We start from the raw sequence: 22,300 nt of genomic DNA on the forward strand, positions 1-22,300 counted from the left end.
GAGTCTTTCTGTTTTAAGTAATCAAACTTCTCCATTTTTTGGATAATTGCCTCTATTTTGAATTCAGCTAAGAGTTTGTGTCCCAGAACTGCAGTTTTTAAATTAAAGAGCTAAAATGTATTTCTTATTATTCGTAACTAAATAACTTCAAAGCAATGCGTTTATAGTATGGTATAATTTTGTGTCCAGCAAAGATTCTTAACTTTTTTTGTGAGATTACAAGATGCCTTTTATAGTCTCATAGTCTTAAGTATCCCTTCTTAGAACAATTTTGTTTTTAAATGCATACAATTCATAGGATTGCAAAGGAAACCAAATATAGTTATCCACAAAAATATTTTAATAAACTCATGATGCCCAGGTTAACAATCCTGGATCTAAATCAGCCTCAAGATATGCTATTTGAGGTTTTTTGAGGGTACATTTGACAACTCCTACATCCCCGTGAGATGAGGTACCTTCTCGTGCCTGTCAAATTGGCCAATGTACCAGAAAAAGAAAATGATCAGTTTGGAGATGTATGAAATCTGGGCCACTCATGCCCTATTGGTGGAGTTGTAAATTGATTGACCATTTGGGGGAGCTATTTGGGACTCTGCCCAAAAGGCTTTCAAACTGTGCTTACACTTTGACCTAGTTATATAACCCCAAGAGGGGAAATGAACTTATTTATACAAAGATATTTATATAGCAGATTGTTTTGTGGTAGCAAAGATTTGGAAATAGAGGGATATTTGTTCATTGTAGAATGGCTGATCAAGTTCTGGTATATGATTATAATGTAACCCTTTTGGGCTATGAGAAATAACAGTCAGGATTATTTCAGAGAAACCTAGGAAGACTTCCATGAACTAATGCAAAGTATGAGCAGAAGCAGGAGAACATTTTCTACATAACTCTGAAGATAGGATTAACTCTCCCCTTGTCTATTTTTAGCTAATCAAACCAAGAACTTAAAGTACCCCTACTTACCATTAAGTGTGAGAATTTACAAGTCACTTACTAGAGTAAGCTCATACCTCCAAAGGTCACTACCCCCCTCCATCCCCTCCCCCAATGATAAGCAAATTGAGAGACTGCCATTGGTTTTTCTGAGGAAAAGGGAAGGACAGCATGTGGGGAGAAAAAAAGCATAAAAGAAGCAAGCAACACGATCTAGCATTCATTCCCTTCCTGGCGTTTGGAGAAATTGGTTCTGGAGATTCCTTTCCTGGCTTGAAGGAGACTTTTTCCCTGGATCCTGTGTTGGCCTGCTAGGTGAGTGGCTGAGATTCCTACCTTTGGAGGAGGCTGTGTAGGTGGAACCCTGGCTGAAGACATCACCTTCTGGATGAGGATTACCGGGAAATCTACATGGAGACAGAATCCCCTATTGGGCCTGAGCCGAATTTCACTGGAGAAAGGCTGGTAGACTTGTTAGGAATCTTTCTCTTTATCTCCATTTACACTTTCACTCTTCCCTCCTCCTCTTTGTAAATAAAAGCTACTAAAAGTCATTTAGACTTAAGCTATAATAGTTTAAAATCAGCCACCACAATATTACTTTATAACTCATATTTAGTATAAAACCTAAATTTAAACCTTAGAACAGCAACACTCTATGGTCAGTACCTCTCAACAACTCGGCTATTCTCAGCAATAATACAGTGTTCTAAGACAATCTCAAAGGACTTATGACGAGGAAAGCATCTGCTTGCACAGAAAGAACTGATGGACTTTGCATTCAGACCAAAACATATTTCCTTTTTTTAAATTTGAGATTTCTTCCACAAAATGACTAATATGGAAAAATATTTTACCTGATTGTATGTATAAAGAAAGTCTAGATCAGATTGCCTGAGATGGGGGAAGAGAGGGAGAGATTGAATTTTGTAAAAATTAAAATCTCAATACTTAAAAAATACTATATTTTAAGAGATTTATTAATGATCATTAGAAATAAAGGAATAAAAAGGTAAGAAAATAAAAACCACATGCCCATGGCTAATCAACCTGTTGAAAACCCTTGCTTACCACCACAGTCTCGACCCAGGAAACAAAGAGAGACCAGGAACCCCACCCAATATATCGCCTGTCTACAGGAAGTGCATTATGGACAGGAAGTCAGTGGCCTCCTGTGAATGTAGTTCGTAGGGTAACAGGTTTCTAATTATTCAGTTTACAACTCAATTCTTAAAAAAAGAATTTTTTTTTTACATTTCATCGAGGAGAAAATAAAGTATTGCACTAAGTACTTATCCCTGTAGCTGTGAGATATATATGAGCTGTTTCTCTTCTAATTTCTTATAGTATGATCTTTAATAATGTCCTTATAGAATATGTAGTAGAGTGTGGTGTAGGCTTACGGTCTAAGCCTCATTTCCTTCCAGAGGCCATTCCAGTTTTCTTAGCATTTTTTTCCAAATAAGGAATTTCCCCCCAAATAGCTTGTTTGCCACTTTCTCAGACATGGAGTTATTTATTGCTGACTCTCCTTTCTTCTTTTGTTGAGATTTTATTCAGCCCTGTCACATATCCCCTTCATTATGTCACGAGAGAGTGAATTACATTTTTTCCTTCTGGATTTAATGCTTGTATTTTCTACTCTTGAGAATTCTGTTCAACCTGAAACCTCTTCTCTGTGGTTTGACTGGAGAGGCTTATGTGGACTAACGTTTGGAACTCCCCCTCTCTGAGGAGAGATGCCGAGGCTGACATTGCCACTGTTTCAAGGAAAACTCTATTCCCAGTATTCTTCTGAAGCATTTCTTGTAGGGTGTGTGAAGAAGCTGGGACAACCCGACCTTGTGCCATCTACTAAACTGATTCCCTCTTGTGAAGGAAGGGATGCGTTTAGGGCAGCAAGGGGGGAATTGTGAAAACACTCTCCATCTTGTGACTCAGTGCTGGAACTGGCTCGGTTCCCTTTCTGTTCAGTTGTGTGCCGCCTCCTCCACATTCTGTCTCAGGAGGAAGGTTTATTCAATCTGGAGTACTGGGAGAAAGCCAAATTACATTATTTGAACCTGCCTGTCTGGGAAACTGCTGTTTAGAGACCCCCACCTTAGGCCTGAGGTTAGGTTGACCAGAAACACAGTCAGATCCTGAAGCTTGATGGAAGGAGTTTTCTCCTCATTCTACGTTTCAGGCATTCGATGTATCTAATCTGCAATATGGGCCCACATCGATCACTCCATTATTGTTTCCATGTTCCTTTGATTGTTTACACATATTGGGAAGGAGTGGGGCCCCTTTTCATGGAACTTCATCTGCTCTTCTCCCCCCTCCCAACTTGGCGAGTCCCTAATCCTTTTTGCAATTGGAAAGCAGATGACCCAGTATTGAATTGTTTCCTCTTCATTCATCTCTTTTAAGGTAGATAGATGGAAAAGGCCCCTCTTCTTCCCTCACTTACCTTTTATTTTGCCCAGCTCCTCCCTCTGTGGCAATGTTGCACTGGCTCGGGCTCTTTGATGCTAGAGACACTCACAGTGAAACCGGCTGCACTGGGACACAGGGACAGGGTGTCAGACACGTGGCTCTGTGACACCTGTGTCCCACCGCTGGGTTCAAAGCTGGAATGGAAGTCCCCTAGATATTTTGTTTCACACAATAGTTAGAGCCTCCACAGAGGCATTCCAGAGAATCCTGGAGCCGCTCTTCTCAACCTTCCATTGGGTTCTTACAGACTCAGCTTCAAGTGCTGACCCTGACACTGACAAAGGGTGACACCTTTGGGCCCCTCCCTTCTCTGTATGTCAGTTTCCTCCTGTAACTGACCATCCTGGGCTCTTAAAGACTCAGCTTCTAGTGCTGACTCTGACACTGACAATGGGTGGGACTATGGGCCCCTGCCTTCTTTGGGTGTCAGTTTCCTCCTGTAACTGACCAGAGGTGGGCTCTTCATTGTGATGTGACTTTCAGCCTTCTGTGCTCTGACTTGGGCTGCTCTAGGAGATGGTGACGTTCCAGGATGTGGCTGTGGACTTCACACGGGAGGAGTGGTGCCTCTTGTCCCCTCCCCAGAAGGAGCTGTACAAGGAGGTGATGCTGGAGAATGCCTGGAACCTGCTCTCTGTGGGTAAGGAGCCTCTCCCTGCTGCTGCCATCCAAGGGAATGTCGCCCTCAGAAGTAGGCAGGGTTGGGAGCAGTTTTCAGGCATAAGGAAAGGACAAGGGCTGGTGTGGCGAGTCCCAGAGCCAGGGCCCTCCTCTGCCTGCTTCTCCTGTAAAAGGGCTTTGCATTATGTAATGGGGCCTTGCGGGCTGCCTTTGGTGCTCCTGAAGTTCAAGATCAAATCCGTGTGGAATAATCTCAGAGGTGGAAGTAATCTCAGCGCTGATTCCATCTTCTCTCTCCCTGGCCCGGAATTGTGTCTCCCAAACCCATCTGGGAAAACTGTTTGGGTGGATTTTCCTCCCAAGCTCTTCCCTAGAGTGGATCCACTATTTTGGGTATTTTTTCTCTAGCTCACAGCTCCTAGGTCCCCAGCAGAGCGGGGTTGTCCTTAGTCTTCCCTCCTGTTGGCCTAAGCCTCCAGCAGAGCCTATGAGAAAGGGAGGGAAGGGAAGAAGCGTTGTTTATAACAACTTGCTCTTGGACAGGGGCCCTGCCGAAGGTTTTCTCTGTAATAGTATGGCACTGCTTCTTCCACAAGTTCATCTTCCAAATTTAGTGACACAATTATCCCCATTGTATAGTTGAGGAAATAGCCGATTAAGTGGCTTGTGCTGAGGCACACATATAGAAGGTGTTTGGGACCAGATTTAAGTGGAGTCATTCCTGCTTCTCAGTTCAGGTCCCTGTCTCCTCCTCTTCTAACTGCCTCTCCTTTCCAGATATTAGAAAAAACTATGGACTGAGTTCACCCTTCTCTGCAGAAAATGCCTCAGAACCAATTGTTCTGGTTCCAGATTGGTTCCCTGCCCTCCCCACCTCCTTTCCTCACACTAAATGCTTTGGAGACTCCTCCAGGAATTCCCATAAGCCTCCCATAGACCCTGCTTGCACTCCTCTGTCATTGTCAGGGTAAATTGACTGGCTGAAAGACAGCCTTGGCCCGATGAGGATTGTTGAGCTCCCCAGGAGAGGACACAGAGACTGCCCAAGAGAACAGTCCACAAGCCTCAGAGAGGTGTCAGGGAGTGAGGAACAGGCAGGGTGTCAGGACAAAAGCAGATCCCTCGAGGTCCCTGGGGGGGGGGGGTTCAGGCTGATCCAGAACAATGACTCTTAGACCCAGTTTGGAGATTTAGGGGTTTCTGCCAGAATGGACTGTTGGGAGGGGGGCTGTTGCTCATTCCAGGTCCTCCAGCAAGGTAACCGGCACATCTTACCCTGGGTTCCGACATTACAGACACTGAGGGGTGAGGGCAGACTCCATGGAGAGAGTCTCTGAGTGGATTCACTGGACTCCTCAGCCTTTCCCTAAAGAGAACGCAATGGCAAGCTTCTCTCCATCCTTCTCCCTGATTCCCTTTGCTCAGGGCTTCCAGCTCTCCCAGAAGATGTGATCTCTTATTTGGAGCAGAGGGAAGCCCCATGGATGCTGGAGCGAGAAGGTCCGAGGAGCTGCTGCCCAGGTGAGTGAGGGGGAAAGAGGTGTGAGAGCTGGAGTGAGCAGATGCTTCTGTGTGTCCTAGTGAAGCCAAGGCTAGATTTGGGCGCAGGAGGACCCAACTTGTAATCCTTTTTCCGATGTTTTAGCAGGGGCTTCCTGGACAAGTCACTGAACCCACGAGCCTCAGTTTACCCATATGTAAGATGAAGCTGTTAGAGTCCATTTCCTGTCAGTTCCCTTCAGAGGATCAGTCTTTGACCCTCTATGAAGTAATTTTGGGGGATTGAAGGGCCTGGAAGTCTCCTGCAGGTGCCCAAATGGGTTGCTTATCCACGCTGAGCTCTTCATCATCCAGAAACATGTGTGAGTGCTTCTTCTGAGCTGGGTCTTGGATTACGTTACAGGAGACATATAGGGACGCAGTGAACATCCCCTGCTCTCGTGGAGCTTGCTAGCTGCTAGAGTAGCCAGTGTGCTGACAATCCTATAGAAGCCCTTTAGATGCTGAATCCAGTGCAGTGAATCCAGAGAGGGAAGGCTCTAAAGAGAAGAAACTGATGGAAGATGGGCCTTAGCTGGGGCTACTAAGCCAAAAGCGTAGCCGAGAAGCCAGGGGAAAGCATTGGCCCAACTAGCTGCAAATGCCACCTCTAGCAGTTCATCTCTGATCCCGAGGACAAATATTGGAGGGCATCTCATGGAGACAAAGACATCAAGGAAGAGTGTTTGAGGGTTAGAGAGAAATGGTTTGATTGGTTCTCAGAAGGAAGGGCTCATTGGTGTTGAAAAGACTGGAAATGAAAGAACAAGGGGGGCATTGGAGGAAGGAATAGACTGGGCTCCGATGAAGGAGTGGAGTAGGATTCTTGGCCCATGGAAAGGGAGTCTCTGTAACTGGGGCAAGAATGACTTTTTCTCTGATCCTGAGGCCAAAAAGGAAAAGCAGGCAGCTGAGTGGGGTGAGATGTGGAGGATAAGAGAGCTCTGCAGAGGTCCAGCTTTGTTCAGGGAAACAGGAGGCCAAGTTCTCAGCTCAGAAGGTGTGGGCAGGGGATGGGAGGAAGCCATAAGGGAGAGCTGGAGACCAGGGAAATATTTGGAAGGCTGCTGTGGGGGGTGGTAAAGGGAATCCCTTAGGGAGATGTCATAGGATTGCCTTGCCATGGTGAGGACCCAGCTGAGATCAGGGAGCCTCAGTGTAGAGTGGAGCCAGGCAGCTGGTTTCCTCATTTTCCTTCTCTCCATTGACCTGCAGCCCATGAATAGGTGCTGCCTTATTTAGAAGCAATCCAAGGCTAAGCTTTCCCAAAATCATCAGCTCAGGCCCTGCTGTCTGGGGCTCAATCTTTGTCCTGTTCTTGTCCTAGCCCTAACCCTGTTCTTGGACAATCAGGTGACCACCCCACCTCGCTTTAGGGAAATGAGAGCCTAGAAAGAAGCCTCAGATCTTCCTGATTGGGTCTGCTCTGGTTCCAACAGAGTTACTTCTGACTCCTGAGAAATAAGGACCAGAAAGAGACAGAATCCTAGCTGAGGCATGCATTTGCCTTCTAGGAGAAAGATAAGGATGCACAGATCCTGGTAGTGCTTGGGCCTGACATAAGCCCTGGGCCCAGCCATTAAACATGAAAAAATATAAAATACATAAATATATAAGCAGTAAAAAATATGAAATATGTTCTAGGAAGTATGCTAAGCCCTGAGGATACAAAGGAAGAACAACACCAGTCTGGACTTTCCTATAGTTCACAATGCAGAATTCCAATGTGGAGATGGTTTTAAAAGAAACAAGAGATCCTGAATCTCACTGTGAGATGATCCAGGGCAAAAAGAGTATTGGGGAATAGAAATGTTTTTAATTCAACAGGCAAATAAGGAAATACAGGAAAGAATACCTTCAAGAAGAAAAGCTATCAAAGGAAAAATCAAAATTATAATGAGAAACAAAAGCAATCATTTGCACATGGCTCCTACTGTGTGTCACACGCTTTATTAACATGTTCTCATTTGATCCTCATAGGAACAGATGAGTTATTTGATATTATAATGTCCATCTTTAGACAGAGCTCCTGTGAATTGCAAGTTTATTAGGCAGGATTAACATGCACCACCACCTGGTTTGTAATTTTTAAGAAGAATGTCATGAAAATGCCAACATCTATATGAGGTAGAAAATAAGAAGAGAGTTATACAAACCTTCTTGCTGAGGGGTGAAAATTCTTTTTTGGTTTTAGCTCTCTAATCAGCCAACAAAAAGAATTGCTATCGACCAAGTGAAAACTCGATTTTTCCATTGACTTATGACAAATAGGGTATTAAATGATAAATGTACGTGGACATTAGTGGAATATATCACTTTTTAACAAAGTTTATCTGCAAAACTACCTTTTTAAATTTCAGAATATTTTTCCGTGGTTACATGCTTTATTTTCTCTCCATCCCCTCTTCCCTCCCCCCTCCCAGAGCTGACAAGCAATTCCACTGGATTATACATGTGTTATCACTTGATATACCTATTTCCATATTATTCATTTCTATAATAATCTTTTAAACCGAAACCCCAAATCATATACCCATAGCAGCAAGTGATAACTCATATCCTTCGTAAGGATGGAATTTCATTTATTCTATCACTGGCAAATTAGTTATAGTCTTACTAAAACTACCACATGACTAACCTGTGTTGTCAACCAATACCTTTACAAAGCTCCCAGCCAGAAGAACAAGGTCTTAAGTGGAGAATAAATTCAAATGAGAAAACAATCATAACGTTGCAATGAGTGACCATTTAAGGGCTGTTTTTGTCAAAAGGTTTTGGTCAATGAGGGTTTCATAAGGGCCTTTACCCTGCCCATCTAGTGAACCAGGTTTTCAAAGGCTCTGCTCTCTCTGCTGCAAGAATGCAAATCCAAGTAGCATCTCAATTGTGTGGTGCAATTTCAGGGCAACCCCGGAATGGGACATCTATTTACATATAGTGGCAGCCAAATAGAATCTGTGAGCATGAATGGCCAACCTTGCTGGAAACCTGAAAATAATTTGATGTCAAGTTGAGAAATGAAAAGAATATGTTACACTTAGAAGCAGAGTTTGATGCCATCATTGAATGCACCCCAAAAGCATCATATTCCCGTTTATGATCACTTGGAATCACAGCAGGGAAAAAACCATTATGTTTGAAATGCTTTTTATCCAAGTGGAAGAATAATTATACCAAAATTGGGCCATTATTTACTGTTTAAGGTGACAGTAACTAATTTTTAGCTCAAGTCCCCCCCAAATCTCCAAAGGGCTTATGAAACACTTAATGGAAAGAGCACAAAAAGATTAATAATGAAGCAGGCAGCCCATTTCTTTACAAAAGGATGATGGACTCAAGTTACTGTATGAGAAATTTTTAAACATGGGAACTTACATTTCTTTGTTTAAATTGTATTTAGTAGAAAGACTTTATGCTAGTGAAAAGAGCCATTTAAAGAAAAGTAATGGCTGTTCTCAAGAAGTATGGAACAGAACAAAATCTTTTATACTTTGGGCAAATGCTAAAGAGTATGGATTTTCTTCCTTTAATCTCAGATACTGCAACAAAAAAATAAGTTGAAAGCAATCATGAAGGAAATTACATTGTACTTACAGATAAGCTAGATCATGAAATACTAGGAAAATTTCCTATATATACACCCAGTGCTATCTCATACCTATGAAGATAGAATTGAATGTGTAGACAATGAAAACGAAAGCAAAAAGGAAAGATTGAAAATGAATTGCCTAGTACTGTGGACGGAGCATGCCTAGTCACAAGATTTGGTTTCAGCTGCCAGGATTTAGGTTATGTCACTCCGCTATCATTCTGAGTCATGGTCTGAGATAGGAATGTAATAATGCCAGCTTGGCCAAAATCACAGGTTTATTATAAAGACACGAAATCTATGGGAGGCTATTTGTTACTTAAATTGTTCTTTAGCTTTGAGGTAATGGCATTTTCATACTATGGATTGTGTCCATTTAAGTTGGAAGACTTCTCTTCTTACCTCTGGAAATAGGATATAAAGCAGTTTATGTTCTGACAGTGGAGGAAAGGCGATATGGTTTTGTGTGTGTGTGTGTGTGTGTGTGTGTGTGTGTGTGTGTGTGTGTGTGTGTGTGTATGACTACAGGTACATTTTACTGTTTGTTTCTTTTAGAAGGAGAAATCCAAACAGAAATGAAGGCTACTCCAACAGAGATTAGCGATTTTGTGGAAGAAACAGAGCAAAGACTCATGAGTGATGTTCCAGATAACATAGCTTGGATAGAATTCTGTGTTGAATCTCAAACTTCATCCCATACTGAACTTCACAGAATGGATTCTAAGGAAAAGTCTAGTGAATGCAAGCAATGTGGAAAGACATTCAGACTGATATCTGATCTTGCTATACATCAGAGAATCCACACTAGGGAAAAACCTTATGAATGCAAACAATGTGGAAAGACATTCAGTCTGAGATCCAGTCTTGCTCAGCATCAGAGAATCCACACTGGGGAGAAACCTTATGAATGTAAGCAATGTGGAAAGACATTCAGTTGGAACTCCAGTCTTGCTATACATCAGAGAATCCACTCTGGAGAAAAACCCTATGAATGCAATCAGTGTGGGAAGACATTCAGTCTGAGCTCCAAACTTACTCAGCATCAGAGAATCCACACTGGGGAGAAACCTTACGAATGCAAGCAATGTGGAAAGACATTCAGTCTGAGCTCCCATCTTGCTATACATCAGAGAATCCACACTGGGGAGAAACCTTACAAATGCAAGGAATGTGGAAAAACCTTCATAGAGTGTTCCACTCTTGCTCGACATCAGAGGATCCACACTGGGGAGAAACCATATGAATGCAAGCAATGTGGAAAGACCTTCACAGAGTGCTCCACTCTTACTCGACATCAGAGAATTCACACTGGAGAGAAACCTTATGAATGCAAGCTATGTGGAAAAACATTCACAGAGTGCTCTACTCTTGTTCTACATCAGAGAATCCACACTGGAGAGAAACCTTATGAATGCAAGCACTGTGGAAAGGCATTCAGACTGAGATCCAGCCTTGCTGAACATCAGAGAATCCACACTGGGGAGAAACCTTATGAATGCAAACTATGTGGAAAAACATTCACAGAGTGCTCTACTCTTGCTGGACATCAGAGAATCCACACTGGAGAGAAACCTTATGAATGCAAGCAATGTGGAAAGACATTCAGTTATAACTCCAATCTTACTCGACATCAGAAAATCCACACTGGGGAGAAACCTTATGAATGCAAGCAATGTGGAAAAACATTCAGTCGGAATTCCTATCTTGCTGTCCATCAGAGAATCCACACTGGGGAGAAACCTTATGAATGCAATCACTGTGGAAAGACATTCAGTCGGAGCTCCTATCTTGCTGGGCATCAGAGAATCCACACTGGGGAGAAACCTTATGAATGCAAGCAATGTGGAAAGACATTCAGTTGGAGTTCCCATCTTGCTGGGCATCAGAAAAATCACAGACTTTCACACTGAGCTCTTACCTTGCTCTAAATCAGACAATTCACTCTATTATGTCATGAGCTCTACTCATATTAGTTACAAATGGACATGATTTAGGCCTAATGTTTGATGCCATAAGCAAATTGTGAAGGAATTAAGAATCATTTGCCTTTCACATCAATTGATAAGGGGAAAATTTGTGACCAAATAAGAACTTGACAACATGAGATGTATCATAGGTTATTTTTGTTGTCAATTCAAAACTGCACAAACAAAACCATTACAACCAAAGTTAAAAGAGGAAACAAGAAGCTATCATTTGCATTAAAATAAGATGTCCAATTGTGTGAAAGGAACCCTTTCCCAGAATCATGCATGGGATCTTACCTGCATCCCAAGGTCCTAGTCACAGTCATCTCATGTGGGTCATATGACTGAGTTTGAACCAGATGTGATTGAAGGGGACCCAGAAGGGAAAGGGAGGGGAAAAGGTTGAAGACAAGGAAGTAGGGTCTCTTTCTAGAAGAACCTGTGAAGGGGAAGGTGGCTAAGGAAGTTATGTGGAGAGCACCCATATGATTAAAAGGCTTTTCTCTTTAACTCTCTGCCTTGACCTATCCAAGTGAATTCTAGTAAGTTTAATGAAAAATAAGGGCCATAATCCTAGTTTTAGTTCTTACATCATGGTGACCACTATAGAGAAGAGTTTCACTTCTCCTTTTTAGGACTTTCTAGAGGAGTTTAAAATAGATACTAGGGCAGATGAGCTTAGAGCACCAGCTGCCACCAGCCTCCAGCCTCAACCAAAAATGGCCACAGCTGCCACCAATCTCAGACTTCATCAGAGAGGATCTTGTTTTCTTAAAAGGGGTTATCCTACTTGGAGCCAGTTTTAAGCCCCCACATGGCCCAAGCCTTAGTTTAGGTGGGAGAAGGGTGTTGAAAAGAATAGCAAACAAGATTTCACCACCTGGTCCTGGCATTTTGGTGCAGCCACAGCCAGGGTGCCCAGAGCAGGGCTGGTCTCAATTGACTCCCCTACTTCACAGCAGGGAGCCCCGAGGGGCTGGAACTTAATTCAGCCACTTGCTAAGGTAGATCTCTATGGAGCATCTGAAGGTGAAAAATCCCAACAGGGGCCTCTTGTCCCCACGCACACTATCCACCTCCCTGTGCTGGCACCTTCCAAGGCCTGCAACAACCAGCATGCCCAGCGAACCAGCTGATCTTAGCTAAAAGTGACTTCCACACTTCCACCTGTGAAGGTGGTGACTGGAGCCCCAGCCCACACCAGGGATCTCCCACACCACCTGTTGGACCATGACCTAAGACTTCTAGCTTCCTAGAAAGGGGTTATGGCTCTATGCTCCCAGCTTTGGCTAATGAAGCACAACATATAGTTCACTCCAGGGCAACACTACTTACAGCAAAAGTAAAACTACAGGCAACTGAAAAATCATGTATATAATAAAATTAAACATAATTATATAAATTATAGCAAATCAAGATGAATAGAAGTAACTTTAAAAATTATTGTTAAAATTAACAAAATTGAATTAAATAAAAAATTAATTTAATGAAATATTATTTAATTGGATATACCACTTCAGTGATCCATTCTTTCGAAAAATAATTAAGAAAAACTGTTTTTGCAATTATATATATTCATTATTAGTACTATTGCCTTGTAATGATTTCTTCTTTAACTCTAGCTTGGTTGCTTTCTACAATGTAATCAAAGGACATTGTGTCTTGACAAATTTTTTTCACTATATTTTGAGATTTTTTTTAATTATTTAAACTCCTCTGCAGTTATAAACTAGTATCACAGATACTTTTCAGCTCCTCAACAATAGCTAGAGCAGAAGCCCCAAACAGATAGAGTAGAAAGACTCAGAAATTTTTCCAAACAGATTAGGGAAGAAAGACTATAGAGTTTTTTCTACATTCCATGAATGAAAGTAGTAGTTCTGACCAAATAATGTCAACTAAGTCCTTTTTGCATTATAGGAAATAATAAAACAATAAAACCAGTAATGTGCCTTAGGGTTCTCCATTGAATAAGGTAATATGTAGTTGGGATGAACAAGTTCCCTAAGGAAGGTTGGATGTCAAAAAAGAAGATGAAAAAACTCTGCAAAGTTTGGGCACTAAAATCCTTTAGCTGGCTAAGGTATGGCTCATTGATTTAAAAAAAAAAAATTTTTTTTAAACCCTTACCTTCCATCTTGGAATCAATACTGTGTATTGGTTCCAAGGCAGAAGAGTGGTAAGGGATAGGCAATGGTGGGGGTCAAGTGAGCTGGAAAGTAAGGCCAGATTTGAACCTAAGACCTCCCATCTCTAGGCCTGGCTCTCAATCCACCGAGCTACGCAGCTGCCCCCTGATTTTAAAACTTTTAAAGAATTAAAACTGACCATCAATAACAAGCAGTCAAAGGACTATACTAATTAGGGGCTATGGGCATACCATCTTGACAATTCAACCAAACCCACTACCCCTAAAAATAGTCTGGTTGACTGAAAACCCTGGCACACTGCCTTCACTGTTCCCCAGCCAGGAGGCTGTTCATTCTCTAGATCCAGGCCATTTTGGCTTGACTCCATCAGCTCCTTCTCCTCTTGATTCAGGCCAGGATTTGACTCCTTACACCCCTCCCCCTTCCATGCCCCTCTCACCTCCCAGCCTACCTTTGGTACTATATCTTTACCCCCCCTTACCATCTAAACTACTCCTCTCTGCCTCACCATTCATATGCTTGCTCTTGCCCTCCCCACCTCCTCTTTTGCTTTGCCCAGTTTTTCCCTGCCCACCACCCAAACCCACCCTTTCCTACCCCTTGCTCAACTTCTCCCCCTGCCTCCCTCACCCTCTCCTTCCCCTACTGGCCCAACCCCTACCCCTTTTCCTCCCCACACTCCACTTCCCCATTTGCCTGCTCTCTTTATCTCCACCCTCTTTCCCCTGATCATAACTAGCCGCACTCAACCTACCTAGTCTGCTCCCAGGTCCCCCACCCAATCTATTTCTTGCCTCCTCACCACTCAGCCAGCCCCTCCCCACCCAAATTCTCCCCAACCCTTCCCTCACTCAGCTCCAACCCAAACAACAAAACAGACTCCAATAACCACAGGTAACTCAAATATAGGTCTTTTCCCTCTAAGGGATGTTCCCATCCATAATAAACAAGGGAACTTAGTAAATATTAGAGATACACTTTTTTCTCCACAAGACATTGAGAGATTATAAGGGTTAAAATTAATGGTTGGACTAAATATATTAAAATATAGTCACTGAAAATATATTACTCAAGTCAGGATGACTTTTTATGGTAGTTTATTTGCAAAAGGAGAAAGTAAGGGAAATGAGAGAGAAAGAGTAGATAATTACTCTTGCTTAGTTGGAACCAGGCAGGGCTTTAGAGGCCCCAGCAAAGGGGTGGCCCAGCAGTAAATTAAACAAGGGTTATAGCTACCAGGTCTCCACGATGAGGGGTCTTTCCAGAGACTAGTACCTCCAGAAAAGCCAGGAAAAGGAGTCAGCCTTTTCACTCACCCATGTGGTAGTCCTAAGGGAAGATCCAGGTCCCAGGTCCACGAAACACATCCTCCACCAACCTCAAAAAAGCTTAAAGAACTGCAAAGAATTGTGTAGAACTCCCCCCTCACAGGAAGTTGCAATTATTTTTAAAAGATTTTTTGTGTCACTTCCTATGCGTTCCTTCTGCTTTACGTGGGCCAATTGTAGTTTCAGCTTTGCTTACAACTGCCCAGGGGGCAGTCAGTCATTTCTGATTTGTCACCCACTATAGCACATGTGGGTCACAGACCTTCCCCCCACTTAAGGATGAGTGGAGTGTATGTACTTCTAGTGATTAAATCTAAAAATAGCTAGGGGAGAGTTAATCCCATCTTCACAAGATTCAAAGAAAAAACCCTTTTATGGAGAACCTATAGTGGTTATTAAAAATTTTGAAAGCATTTATCGAATTTATAATCCAAATTGGGTTGACATTAATGAATTATTACACATTATTATCAGAAAGTGACAGAAGCAAGGTCTTTTCCATTGTTAATGGGGCCCAGACTGAGGATGCAATAGGTTGGCCCCTTGAAAATACTATTTGGGACCTGAATTCAGGCAATGATTACATATGTCTATGTGAGGCTAGGAAAACACTACTAAAGGAGTTGAGCTTGCTTGGACAGGCCAGGTGATTGGACTAAATTTGAAGACTTGAGATGAGGTGAAAATGAGAGACTATCTCAGTTCATGGATAGACTTGTTGAACTAGGATGTATCTTGACCTGTATCTCTAGGGAGAAAGATGTTAGACATATAAGGAAGCATTTTGTAAATTACTGTTCACAAGATATTAAGAAATATTTTAAATGACCCTGACTGGTCCACTATGGACATCAATACATTAAAGACAGCAGCAGTATATGTCTGAGGGCTGTGGAAATTAAGACAGAGACAAAGCTGAATTAGTGGAGACATTGAAGAAGGAAAAAGCTGAATAAGAGGAGAAATTAGGGAAAGAAAAGCTGAATTAAAGAAGCAAATAAATGAAGGAGCTGTAAGACAGAACTCATAGCTCTTTAAAAAAAATTATTTGGTTAATTTCAAACATTCCTTGGTTACAAAAATCATATTCTATTCCTCCTTCCCTTCCCCTCCCCTCTCCTGTATCTGACACGCAATTCCACTGGGTATTACATGTGTCCTTGATCAGAACCTATTTTCATGTTGTTGGTGTTTGCATTAGGATGTTCATTTAGAGTCTACATCCCTAACCATATCCCTTCAATCCATGTATTCAAACAGTTTTTTTTCTTTGGTGTTTCTACTCCCACAGTTTTTGATTTTGGTTTTTTTTAAACCCTTACCTTTTGTCTTGGAGTCAACACTGTGTATTGGCTCCAAGGCAGAAGAGTGGTAAGGGCTACGCAATGGGGGTCAAGTGACTTGCCCAGGGTCACACAGCTGGGAAGTGCGTTTAGATTAAAATTTTAGTTTCTCAGCTAACGGTATTATATTTTTATAAGGTTTATTAAAGATTAAGAAATAAAGAAAATACAAACTAAGAAAGCACATGCCTAGGAGGGCCAAAAGGCCCATTCAATTTCACTCACTACATCTTGAGAGATGTCATGTGCTTGGAAGCAGAAGCAGGAAGAGAGAGAGAGAGAGCCTAGAAGGTGGAGTCAGTTTAAATACAAATTGTGTTCTTGAACTCAGGGTGAGATTATATGGCAATCTGGGAACTAGCAAGGACTTCTGGAGATTGAAGTCTGGGGTTCAAATCTCCATTTTTACAAGTGTCTGAGGCCAGATTTGAACCTAGGACCTCCCGTCTCTAGGCCTGGCTCTCCATCCACTGAGCCACCCAGCTGCCCCCTACTCCTACAGTTTTTCCTCTGAATGTGGATAGTGGTTTTTCTCATTGATCCCTCCAAGTTGTTCACAATCACTGCATTGCCACTAATGGAGAAGTCCATTACATTCGATTGTACCACAGTGTATCAATCTCTGTGTATAATGTTCTCCTGGTTCTGCTCCTCTCACTCTGCATCAGTTCATGGAGGTTCTTCCATTTCATATAAAAATCAAGCACTTTATTATTCCTTTGAGCACAACAGTATTCCATCACCAACAGATACCACAGTGTGTTCAGCCATTCCCCAATGGAAGGGCAGCCCCTCGTTTTCCAATTTTTTGGCCACCACAAAGAGGGCAGCTATGAATATTCTTGTTCAAGTCTTTTTCCTTATTATCTCTTTGGGACACAAACCCAGCAGTGCTATGGCTGGATCAAAGGGCAGACAGTCTTTTCTCACCCTTTGGGCATAGTTCCAAATTGCCCTCCAGAATGGTTGGATCAATTCACAACTCCACCAGCAATGAATTAATGTCTGGACTTTGCCACATCCCCTCCAGCATTCATTACTTTCCTTTGCTGTCATGTTGGCCAATCTGCTAGGTGTGAGGTGGTACCTCAGAGTTATTTTGATTTGCATCTCTCTGATTATAAGAGATTTAGAACACTTTTTCATGTGCTTATTCATAGTTTTGATTTCTTTAACTGAAAATTGCCTATTCACATCCCTTGCCATTTATCTATTGGGGAATGGCTTGATTTTTTGTACAAAAGATGTAGCGCTTTATAAATTTGAGTAATTAGACCTTTGTCAGAGGTTTTTGTTATGAAGATTGTTTCCCAATTTGTTGCTTCCCTTCTCATTTTAGTTACATTGATTTTGTTTGTGCAAAAACTTTTTAATTTGATGTAATCAAAATTATTTATTTTACATTTTGTGACTCTTTCTAAGTCTTACTTGGTTTTAAAATCTTTCCTTTCCCAAAGGTCTGACAAGTATACTATTCTGTGTTCACCTAATTTGCTTATAGATTTCTTCTTTATGTTCAAGTCATTCACCCATTCTGAGTTTATCTTGGTGTAGGGTATGAGGTGTTGATCCAAACCTAATCTCTCCCACACTGTATTCTAATTTTTCCAGCACTTTTCAATTTTTTACAATTATACCATTGTAGAGAGGCCATCCTAACAGCAATGAGAGAATGTGCAGACAGTACAGATTAAGTGGACAGAATTTGAAAAGATTAAGCAGAATAAGGAGGAAACACCCTCCAGCTTCATGGATAGAATAATCGAGTTTGGGGATAAATACCTGGATTTTGACCTATCTAAAGAAAATAGCTTAAGACAAGTTAGAAGGCTCTTTGTCAATAACTCTTGCAAAGTGATTAGGGATTATTTTAGAACACATTGTCCAAGATGGCCAGGGATGGACCTTGAAGAATTGCAGAAAACAGCTATATATATTTTAAAGGGAAGCAAAGAAAAGGAGGAAGAAAATAATGATGTCATAGAAAAAAATGAAAAAACAATTGACATTTTTAACAAATAAGATTGAAAAACTAGAAAGAGGACATGATACTCAACCAATGGCACTTGCCCCTCTCCAGGAATCTAATTATTGATTTGTTACCTGCCAATTCTGTGAGAAGAAGGGCCACAGAATGGCAGAGTGTAGAACTTTATTCAAGGCAATCAGGAATAATATGGAGTTTAATAACAACTACAGAAATAATAATTATAGAAATAACTATAATAATGATAATGAAAACCACAACTTTAGGAATGATAACTATATGAACAGATATTGGGAAAATCATAACTCAAACCAAATGACTCCACAACAAAATAACTTAAGTGGTTCTTGTCCAAAAAATAATCAGGGTGCTAATGCCCCTCAGGGGGGTACCCAAGGAAGTTCCAAAACACAATGAAGGTGTGGGGGGGGGGGCTGGGGCACAGGAATCAGAGGATACAATCTTTGATTTTCCAGACCCTGATGTCCTACTACCCATTGTCCCTATCCACTATCCCCTCATACTAATGAACCCCATGTTACTTTAAGGTGGGTAACACCTATTATGATTGTCTTTTAGACACTGGAGCTTCCTGGTCTGTATTAAAGAGAACACTTGATTTACATTGTTATTCTGTTGGCTCAGAGAATGTAATGGAAGTGTCAGGAATACCCCAAAAGGGGCTTCCCCCTAGAATGGTGTCTGTAGGACCCCTAGAGGTACAACACTCCTTCCTTTTGATGCCTGACTCCCCTTTAAATTTGCTGGGAAACCAAGCAAGACTTAGAGTCACAAAATGCAAAATAAATAATTTTGACTACATCAAATTAAAAAGGTTTTGTACAAACAAAACCCATGTAACTAAAATTAGAAGGAAAGCAACAATTTGGGAAACAATCTTCATAACAAAAACCTCTGACAAAGGTCCAATTACTCAAATTTATAAAGAGCTAAACCAGTTGTACAAAAAAATCAAGCCATTCTACGATTGAAAAATGGGCAAGGGACATGAATAGGCAATTTTCAGTTAAAGAAATCAAAACTATGAATAAGCACATGAAAAAGTGTTTTAAATTTCTTATAATCAGAGAGATGCAAATCAAAACAACTCCGAGGTATCACCTCACACCTAGCATATTGGTCAACATGACAGCAAAGGAAAGTAATGAATGCTGGAGGGGATGTGGCAAAGTAGGGACACTAATGCATTGCTGGTGGGGTTGTGAATTGATCCAACCATTCTGGAGGACAATTTGGAACTATGCCCAAAGGGTGCTAAAAGACTGTCTGCCCTTTGATCCAACCATAGCACTGCTGGGTTTGTACCCCAAAGAGATAATAAGGAAAAAGACTTGAACAAGAATATTCATAGCTGCGCTCTTTGTGGTGGCCAAAAATTGGAAAACGAGGGGATGCCCATCAATTGGGGAATGGCTGAGCAAATTGTGGTATCTGTTGGTGATGGAATACTATTGTGCTCAAAGGAATAATAAAGTGGAGGAATTCCATGGGGACTGGAACGACCTCCAGGAAGTGATGCAGAGTAAAAGGAGCAGAACCAGGAGAACATTGTACACAGAGACTGACACACTGTGGTACAATCGAACATAATGGACTTTTCCATTAGTGTCAATGCAATGTCCCTGAACAATCTGCAGGGATCTACGAGAAAAAAAAAAAAAACTATCCTCAAGCAGAGGACAAACTGAGGGAGTAAAAACACCGAGGAAAAGCAACTGCTTGACTACAGAGGTTGAGGGAACATGATCGAGGAGAGATGCTAAATGAGCACCCTAATGCAAATACCAACAACAAGGAAATGGTTTCAGAGCAAGGACACATGTGATACCCAGTGGAATCACGCGTCGGCTAGGGAAGGGGTAGCGGGGGGGGGGGGGGGGGGGGGGAGGGGGGAGAAGGAAAAGAAAATGATCTGTTTCCAAAGAATAATGTATGAAAATGACCAAATAAAATGATGTTTTAAAAACTAAAAAAAAAAAAAAACTAAGTGTTTGTGAAACTAAAAAAATAAAATAATAAATTTGCTGGGGAGAGACCTTCTATGCAAACTCAGAGCCACAATAACTTGCTCCCCAGATGGTTCCTTATCATTGGAAGTACCGGAGGAATCTTTAAACTTACTCCTTGTACTTCTCTCAGAGAGTCAGGAGGGGAAAGAGCATCCCACCTTTGCAATACCTGCAGATATACCGGAGTCTCTTTGAGCCACATCTTCTTCCGATGTAGGCTTACTTAAATCAGCTGTTCCTGTGCAGATAAGAACTAAATCCAGCCCACCTCCTTCCATCCCTCAGTATCCCCTCTCAAAAGAGGCATTTGAGGGAATAACCCAGTAATTAACTCACTAATTGCACCAGGAATAATATTCCCTTGTAAATCTGAATACAACACGCCCATCCTGCCCATTAAAAAACCAAAAAGGGAGCCCAATGGCAAACACCTCTATAGATTCGTACAGGATTTGAGGACTGAACAATCACGTTAAAAAGAGACACTCTGTAGTTTCCAACATCAATACTGTTATTTCTTCTATTCCTAGCACAGCTACATACTTTACAGTAGTAGACTTGTGCTCAGCCTTCTTTTCCATACCCATACATGAGAAATCCAGGCATAGTTTTGCTTTCACCTGGCAGGGCCGTCAGTACTCCTGGAGTCTGCCACAAGGGTTCATAGACAGCCCGAGCTTATTTGTGCAAATTTTGAGCCAAGATACAGATAATATCAAATTTTAAAACAGTAAATTAATCAATTATGTAGATGATCTACTCTTGGCTTCCACAGATGTGGAAGCATGTCAAGAAGATAGCAAACACCTCCTTTTGGAATTGCACAAAAGAGGGCATAAGATCTCGAAGGATAAGGTTCAGTAGTGCCTCCCTAAAGTAGAATATTTGGGGTTCATCCTGACTGCTGGTGCCCACTTTATTTCTCCCAAACAAATTGAGAATATTCAAAATGTAAGCGCTCCTACCACTAAGAAACAATTGAGAGCAATTTTAGGAGCACCCTTTACAACATCCTCTCTGGTTCCTGCCTGCATGCATTTCTCTCCCTTCCTCATCACAGTGTATATATATGTGTGTGTGTGTGTGTGTGTGTGTGTGTGTGTGTGTGTGTGTGTGTGTGTGTGTGTGTATTTTTATACACATAGGATTTTGAGATATAAAGATATATTTGACCTAGCCTTTTCTCTCTCCTGTTTGTTTTTTGGGGTTTTTTTTAATTGATTCATATGCCTCAGAGCTCAGCCATGCATCTTGGAGTGATTCTGGTGTTGATCAACACCCTCCTAAGGGGGGATTGTATAATTATCTTAAAAGTTCAAAGTTTAAGACCATTTAAAGTAATTTTAGGAAAAGTTAGGAAAAGAAAATCGCCAACACCCCGTAACCAGGAAATTGGATCTTCTGAAGAAGATGCCATCAGGATGCTTGTGGAAATCACATTGCATCAAGAGATCCAGAGTAAATTTTGGCATATAGGGTAGTGAACTGAAGGGGGTTGAACATGTCATTTATTCTGATTTTAAACTCTTATGCCGAGGGAAGTGCCCCCTCACTGGCTTTTTGTTAGTGTGTCTATCAATCTTTTTTTTTCTTGTCTCCTTTCTTTCCCTCTTATCTCCCAAATTGGTTGTAATTCCCTCTATGTAAGGTGCAATATTTTATGCCCTCTAGTGAGAGAATCGTTAAATGTATTGGTTCTATATGTGGAACAATTCACTGGGGAGACCTGACATGTTAATCTCCTGGAAAACTTGAGTGAGTAGATTTAACATGCAGGTCTCCCAAAGACTCAGAGGAGGGGATTGTGAGAAGCAAATTCCCCCTCCCCCTTCTGGAGTTATATAGGCAACATCATCCCCTGTGGACTACCTGTATGCCTGGCATCAGGCTGAATGAACACTAGGATGGGTGGAGGAGCCAGGAGGTTACATAAAGGGTTAAGCAGGGAATTCAGGGTCTGTCTCTCCCCTAACTTCCGGGCTGGGTACTAACAGGAGCAGACCTGCTGGAGGAGGAGGAGCCCTGTGGTGTACAAATTAAAATTTAATCTCAAATAATAAAAATATTATATTTGCAGCCAGTTAAATACCAATAACGTAATCTCACCAAAATGGAGACGCAGGAGAGGTTATAGGGAATTTGGGGAAATACTAAGGACTTCTGGGGAATGAAGTCAAAGGTTCAAAATTGCCATTCATACAGTGGGAAGGTTAGACCAGGATATCATTGTCTCCTTTATCCTCCCTTCTTTCTATGTAGTTGTTGTTAACTTGGGAATAACACAGAACCACTAAAGCAGTCAGAAAAACCAAGTCTTTGATCAGGA

At 41.6% G+C, this 22,300-nt stretch overlaps 1 protein-coding gene across 3 annotated transcripts in view; it reads left to right on the top strand.

The window, feature by feature from the left end:
- The window catches only part of LOC103096768 (zinc finger protein 883-like), a 29,000-nt gene extending 15,922 nt beyond the window's left edge, over positions 1–13,078 (top strand). Inside the window, exons 3-5 of one of the 3 annotated variants that reach the window (XM_056807123.1) lie at positions 3,904–4,060; positions 5,467–5,562; positions 9,725–13,078. In XM_056807123.1, the coding sequence (XP_056663101.1) occupies positions 3,937–4,060; positions 5,467–5,562; positions 9,725–11,079 (1,575 nt within the window). In that variant the 5' untranslated portion in view covers positions 3,904–3,936 and the 3' untranslated portion in view covers positions 11,080–13,078. The remainder of the gene's footprint in view (positions 1–3,903; positions 4,061–5,466; positions 5,563–9,724) is intronic. The other 2 variants (XM_056807122.1, XM_056807124.1) reach the window with 2 other exon arrangements.
- The last annotated feature ends 9,222 nt before the right edge of the window (positions 13,079–22,300 follow it).

The sequence above is a fragment of the Monodelphis domestica genome, chromosome 8 (genome assembly GCF_027887165.1).
Source record: "Monodelphis domestica isolate mMonDom1 chromosome 8, mMonDom1.pri, whole genome shotgun sequence".
Taxonomy (NCBI): domain Eukaryota; kingdom Metazoa; phylum Chordata; class Mammalia; order Didelphimorphia; family Didelphidae; genus Monodelphis; species Monodelphis domestica.